Genomic DNA, 7,024 nt, shown 5'->3' with positions numbered 1-7,024 from the left:
GAGGCCTTACCACTGTCAGGACTTCCAGCAGAGACGCAGCTACCTTCTAAGATCTTGGTAAGGGTCAAACACTGCTTTTAACTTGTTCCATATGACAACCCTCCTAATGGTTAATCTCATCCTGTTATTACCAGTCAGTTACAATGTAGGGTCACTTGGAAAGTCATGATAGTAAGTGTGCAGCTGCAGTGAGATAGCACAACTAGATTTAAGTGTTTGAAACTAAATAATTCAACAGCTGTGTGAAAACTAGACTATCCACAAACTTAAAATGGCATGTGGCAAACCACTGTGTACCTGTGTGCAGCCCCTCATTTGTTACTGCATTTGGAACAATAATCATGTTTCTAACAACCTTGATATCTGATTGTATGCAGCGCTTTAACATTTTCATAATGTGCAGGTTTATGTCAAAGTGAGTTATGGTTTTAGCAAAGTTATTCCAACATACAGAAACAGAAGCACTATCAAAAATGGTCGCAACTGTACATTCACCACAGTGTTGTTATTAGACTGTTAGACTGTTCTTAGGTCATGTTCACACCAGCCTTGTTTTGTCTGGTTGAACTGAACCTTGGAGCGTTTACCCCGTTGGTGTGGTTCATTTGGGATGGTATGAACGCCGGCCTCAAACTCTGGTGCAGACCAAACAACCGCTCTCCGGTCCACCTTGTAGGGGTGGGGGGTCTCGGTCCGTTATCAAGTGAACTCTGGAGTGGTTAATTTCTGGTGTGAACCCCATCCGTACCAATCCCAGGAAGCACACCTTTTTACGCGTCGTTCACTAATTCATTGTTAAATATGTTGTTATTTAGCCCATAATATTTCATATTTATATGTAGGCTAATATTTATTCTTGATGAAAGGGTTGCAACTTTTTATATATTGTTATTGTTTGTGTATGTAGTCACAGTATAGGGGTATTCATTCATTCAAGGAGATGCATGGATTCTGTAAACAAGAGCTTCTTTTATGATGAGCCAACTTTGTGATTTTTACATGTTTGTGATTGTGAACTTATTATTGTCTAATTACCTCACTGGTCCCGCTTGTATAGCAACAGAAAAGAAGTCGACTCTCAGTAGTGCCTGTCGTCTTCTGTGTGACCATCTGATTGCAGAGCGTTAGCGACCAACTGAACAATTGCACCAATGTATCCTCGCGCTGGTTCGAATCAGAAAACCGACTTTACATTACTACGGAAGTGGGGACTGATTTTAGGAAATACTCTTTGAGAGATGTTCTGTTTTTTTTCCCTAGGAATCAAGCTCAGAATCAGAGGAAACAAGCATCCTTGAAACCTCACACTCTGATCCTGAGGACCCAGATCAACCCCCCCTGACAAGAACTGAAAGTGTATTTGTAAGTTTGCATTCTGAAATCAGTAGGACACCTAACTCATACAGGGGGAAACAAAGATAACAATGATTTAAAATGAATCCCTCTGTTCTTCTGTGGCTCATAGCTGTACCCTAACTCTAATCCTGTGTATCACACAAGGCTGATTGTCATGTTAAGTTGCCATGGTTTAAGACAATTTAAGATTTCTAAATCAGGTTAGTGTTTCTTCTTTTAACTATAAGCTTTTGGTACATTTCATTTTCAGCTCACCAGAGAATACCTTGAACAGATTTCCAAGGCATCACACGCCTTTGACACCTCTATAAGCAGTGGTGATGAATATCTTGTTCTTATCTGTTGAAAGCCTCTGTTTATGAAAGCAGTGCAGAAGAACCTGACAGTCCCATGAGCAAGGTTCCAGTGGTGAAGCAGAAGACGTCACAAAGGACATACAAGAAAAAAAAAAGAAAGAAACGTCTTCAGATGAAGACAAGAAGAGAACAGGAAGCGAAAACTGTGATGACACAAGCCTGGAAAATGTGTCTGTAATGAAGCTGCGAAAAAAGTCAAATGGTGCCAGAGATTACAGTAAGACACATTGTTGTTTGTACTGTCCCATTCACTGCCACAAAATGGCAAAGCATTTAATCCGCAAACACACCAATGAACCTGCTGTAACTAAAGCAATAAGTTTTCCTTTGAAGTCAAAGGAACGAAGATTACATTTTGACCTTATTAGAAATAAAGGGGACCGTGCTCATAACAACGAGGTCCTAAACACTGGTAGTGGCACACTGATGCCAAGCTTTAGAGCTGCAAAACCAGCGAAAGCAAGTGACTACATGCACTGTATAAACTGTGAGGCCTTGCTCAAAAGAAAGTCATTGTACATGTCCAAGTGTAGGCTTTCACTTACATGTAGCACGCTAAAGCCAGGTAGAAGTCGGATCCAGGCGCTCTGTGCGTATGCACAGCCTGTCCCAGATGGTCTTAGCCAAAATGTTTGGGAGCTATCAAATGCCATGTATCAAGATGAAGTCACAAACATCATCAAAAAAGAGACAACCATTTTGAAACCTGGAGAACATTTGTATGCCAAGCATGGACATGACAAAACCAAACATGACTACATTAGACAAAAAATGCGGGAAATCGGGCGACTAGTTCAGCAGTCACGGACAGGTGGTAGACTGAAACGAATTAAGGACTTCTATGTGCCTTCAAACTTTAACTTTGTGGTTGAAGCAGTAAAAGCTGTGTCTGGCTTTGATGAGGAGAAAAACACCTACAAAAGTCTATCGCTGGCTCTGAAGCTGGGTCATAGTCTCAAGAAGATTGCAGATATTCTTGAGTGTGAGGCGCAGATGGCAGAGTCTGACAATGAGGAATTTCTAAACAACCTGAACAGGAGCAGGGGTCTTTTTGAGAAAAAGTGGGATGTGTGTGTCATCACGTGCCCTACAAACTCTGAAAGAGGTGAAATGGAACACTCCTCAGCTCCTTCCTTTCACTGAGGATGTCAAGAACATGCACATGCACCTCGAAAAGTGCAGAGAAGAATACCAAAGGAATCTGAAGAATCACCCAGGCAAGAAGACCTGGACCAAGCTGGCCCGTGTAACGCTTGCTGAGGTGATCCTGTTTAACCGCAGAAGAAAAGGTGAAGTATCAAAGATGCCACTTAGTGCATTTACCCTGAGAGACAGTTCAGAACTTCATTCAGATGTGGCACTAGGTCTTTCAGAGTTGGAGCAAAAGCTTTGCCAACATTTTCAACGGATTGAAATCAGAGGGAAAAGAAACAGGAACGTTCCGATCCTTCTAACACCGGACATGCTGTCATCAATGGAGGCCTTGGTTGCACATCGGCAGACCTGTGGTGTGCCTGATGACAATCCTTATTTCTTTGCCAGAGCTGAAGCAAAGAGTCACTTAAGGGGATCAGATGCCATCAGACAGATGGCAAAGGAATGTGGGGCCAAGCATCCTGAAACTCTGTCCTCAACCAAGTTAAGAAAGCAGGTCTCCACACTGTCCACAGTTCTCAACCTGAAGGATAATGAGATGGACACACTGGCAAATTTTCTTGGCCATGACATACAGGTACACAGACAGTACTACAGACTACCTGAAGGGACACTGGACTTGGCTAAAGTCAGTAAAGTGTTGATTGCCCTAGAACAGGGCCGGCTGTCAGACTACAAGGGAATGAGCTTGGATCAAATCCAGATTGATCCCAGTGGTAAAGAAAACTTACTCTTAACATCTTATTTAGTGTCATTTCTGAGTAAACGTCCTTTTCTCATATGATATTTTGTTTTTTTTCCCTTGTGTTCAGAACAGGTACTAGAAGCTGTGGACAGTGACCTGTCAGAGACAGAGATGGGCTGGGACTCATCTTTTTGCTCCTCAGGTGGGTTACACATCAGTTGTGTGCATTAAGGTCAATCATTTGCCAATCAAGCAACTTTAATGACAAAAAGTCCTTGATATTTAAACCCTTTATTTTTTTCCTTGTTTTTACAAACAGAGAGACAGATCATGATTTACCTGTTACTTTATCAAAACATCTAAGATAATAGAGCAATCTGAGTATCAGTGACAGCTATACTATACACTATCTGTTGTGCATCCTATTTGTAGTTACCTGTCTTTACAAAAAAGGAAATTAAATTAAAACATAATGATGTGCAGATTCTTCCTGCTCAGTTCATCTTTTAGCAATGTTAAAACAAACTATTAATGATTAATAATGTACAGTCTTTTCTGTCAGTACTTTTAGTCAAACAAACTCTAATGATCAGATGACTCTTGTGTATTTACATACACAAAACAGATGAAATACCGTTTCTCTCTAGCTGTCAGCGTACCAAAGGGACATTAATACCTCTTTAAAAATCAAATATAAAACATCATTGAAATGAAGCTAAAACAGTCAACAGTTCTAACACTGTAGCAGCACATTCATAAAGTGCATTGTCTCGCTCCTCTCTCCTATTTCTTGTCTCTTCTCTCCTCATCCCTCATCACTGCCTGAAATCTCCTGCCACTTTAACCAAAGCAAGCACATAAATGTCATAATACAGGTGGCTTTCATTTAGTCAAGATCTGTTGTCAGTTACAGTTACTATCTTGTATTAATGTACTAATTATTCCTTCTTTTAACAGCATCCTCAAGCTCTAAGAAAAGACGGCAGCCTGTTGAGTCTGACAGTGATGACCCTCAAACAGGTATTTAACACACAGAAGATACTAGTTTACTGTCTGTACAAAAGAGAACAATATACCACCATTCAATATTCTACCAGCTGATAACCAACTGCTTTTGAGTGGAATGAAGTTCTGTTTTAAAATCAGTCTGTCAACCAGCCAGTACAGCTGTGCTCTGCTTCACCCGGCTGGAGTCTCAGCTACAAGGAAGAGCTACATGCAGCTGAACTACTGCATGAAGCATCATATCTGCTTTATCTGATAATATATGTTCATTGTGTCTGACCATAGTGGACTGGACTTCATATTTACCAGCTTCCACATGTGGTGCAGCAGTTGAGTTATGGTCTTGAGTAGAGGAGGATGTGGAATCAAATTGAGCTTTTTCAACAATAATTTTGAATTTCATACTTTTATTCTATACAAGTTATTCTTTTGACAGGGGGACAGCAAAACTCTCATGAGCCTGGCAGTGTTGAGCATCCCACTAAAGGTAACCCAAAAACTGAGCATTGGCACTTGATTAGAACTTGCCCTGTTTGTAACCTCAAGGAAATTGAATCGAACACAACTGGACTTGGTTATATGTCTTTAAAGATGTTTCACCTCCCATCCAAGAGGCTTCATCAGTTAATGCTGGTCTGACTAGGCTGGACTAGTCTGACGTGCGATTCAATTTCCTTGAGATAACTACGACCTGGATGAATGAGAATATTCATAGGCTTGCCCTGTTTGTGTAAAAGAAGTCATGGACAAACACCTAAAGACAATGGGTACTATTAAAACAAGCTCACTGTAGAACACTCCACGCTGAAAGCAGCTGGACATTTTAAAAATCATGTGATGCTTTTATTTCAAAGCTGCAAGCCGAAATGCTCCATGACTGTATCAGCATGTGTGGCCAAGACGAGGGAGAGAATTTGCAGTTTTTAGCAATTTTCAGAAATGTGATTGTATACTTCTCCTTCTTGCTCAGTACTACCAATAAAGAGGACTGACAGCATTGTGTTGTCAGTTAGCAGTTATTATCCTGTATAACTATACTAATTATTCCTTCTTTTAACAGCATGATGACGGTGACTCTAAACGAGGTATTTCAAACACTGTGCATAACTATTACTATTAGATTTACTTAGTTACATTGATTTTTAGAAAAGGGGCAGAAAAATCTGGTTACTGACCAACTGCAGGTAACATTAGTGAGTGACGGCACCTCTCTGCACAGCGGGAGATAACCTGGTGACTTGTTGTAAATGCATTCATTGGTTAGCCTTGTTAGTCTGTTGTCAGCCAGTCAGTGCAGACAGCACAACACTTAATACATTAATCTGTAATCCTGGAGATTCCCAGTTTATTCTACAATATGAAATACATAAAAAGTTGGGTACTGCACCAGTCTGTACAAATAATAATGAGAAAAAAGGTTACAAATAGTTTTTTTATAAGGCAAAATATCCCTTTTCAAATCAAATGAAATTTAATTTATATAGCGCCAAATTACAATGAAGTTACCTCAAGCCATTTTTCATATAGGGCAGGTTGAGACCAAATTCTTTGCCATTCCAAAACATCCCACCATGAGCTGCACTTGGTGACAGTGGCAAGGAAAAACTTAACTGAATAACTGAACAGTTGATGAATTGCCAATTGAATCGCTTGTCTCCACTCCTGAGTTCCTTTTTTACTTTTCTTTCATAGAAACCTCAAAGAAGAGGAGCTGGTCAGTTGGTGAAGTCCGGGCAGTGGAAAAGACACTTAAAGGTTTCATCGAATCTGGTAAAGTACCAGGAAAATCGGACTGCAATGCCTGCATTAAGGCTTCAGCAGAGGCACTGAAAAATAGAAGCTGGACTGCGGTAAAGTTCTATGTTAAAAACCGGGTCACTGCCATTCAGCGTGAAAGTGCAAAAAGAATTTATTGAAAAACAAAGAGCACTTGAATGTTTTGTTACGCACATTCTATGATTGTGCATGTTTTGATGATCCATGTGTTGGTGTGAATGCGTTCTTGTTCATGTATTCAGTACTTGAAACATTTCGCACTAGTTATTGTACAGTTCAACTGGCCATATACCTACCTGTACCCACCAAGTGGAAGATAAGTGACCAGATGTTGGCTGTCACTATGGTTACGTGTGAGTAATAAAATCTTGTAAGATTAACTTCAGAAAGCCTGTCTTGTGTGAGATAACATTTACTTAAAGTAAAGTAGAGCTGCTGTTTTTTTCACTTCTGTCAGTATTGATTATTGTAGGCCAGAATTAGCTTTTCTCTGCCTCTGTGAGGCTTATAGACATGATGTGGGTGGGTGTGGGGGTTGGAGGACCAGTGGGGACCAATGACTGGTCCCCATTGGAGCCAAAATTCAGGTTTAAAATTTATGTGAGAGTTTTTGATGCTTTAAGTCATTTTCATCCTCACAGGAATTAAAAAAAAATGTAGCAGTTAAAACCAAGTCTCTAGACCACTCAGA

At 40.3% G+C, this 7,024-nt stretch overlaps 1 protein-coding gene and 1 long non-coding RNA gene across 2 annotated transcripts; both read left to right on the top strand.

Moving 5' to 3' along the window:
• On the top strand, window positions 1-1,686 carry LOC127359022 (uncharacterized). The gene is made up of 3 exons (XR_007882586.1): window positions 1-57; window positions 1,261-1,362; window positions 1,607-1,686. It is a non-coding gene; the product is annotated as an uncharacterized LOC127359022 (long non-coding RNA).
• Window positions 1,687-2,357: 671 nt separating this feature from the next.
• LOC127359250 (uncharacterized) lies at window positions 2,358-4,580 on the top strand. Its single transcript, XM_051393139.1, has 3 exons — window positions 2,358-3,583; window positions 3,680-3,754; window positions 4,510-4,580. Exons 1-3 carry the CDS (start codon window positions 2,779-2,781, stop codon window positions 4,578-4,580), a joined length of 951 nt encoding a protein of 316 aa, XP_051249099.1. The 5' UTR covers window positions 2,358-2,778.
• Window positions 4,581-7,024: the final 2,444 nt, after the last annotated feature.

The sequence above is a fragment of the Dicentrarchus labrax genome, unplaced genomic scaffold (assembly GCF_905237075.1).
Source record: "Dicentrarchus labrax unplaced genomic scaffold, dlabrax2021, whole genome shotgun sequence".
NCBI lineage: Eukaryota > Metazoa > Chordata > Actinopteri > Moronidae > Dicentrarchus > Dicentrarchus labrax.
The sequence above is the reverse complement of the archived record's forward strand: the minus strand, read 5'-3'. Positions and strand labels throughout refer to the sequence as shown.

What these genes read in the sequence shown, in the direction of transcription:
- LOC127359250 (XM_051393139.1), top strand. Translation starts at nt 2,779, where the DNA reads ATGTGTGTGTCATCACGTGCCCTACAAACTCTGAAAGAGGTGAAATGG. An exon ending in AATCCAGATTGATCCCAGTG is followed by an intron (nt 3,584 to 3,679) that starts GTAAAGAAAACT and finishes CCTTGTGTTCAG; the next exon opens with AACAGGTACTAGAAGCTGTG. An exon ending in CTCATCTTTTTGCTCCTCAG is followed by an intron (nt 3,755 to 4,509) that starts GTGGGTTACACA and finishes TTCTTTTAACAG; the next exon opens with CATCCTCAAGCTCTAAGAAA.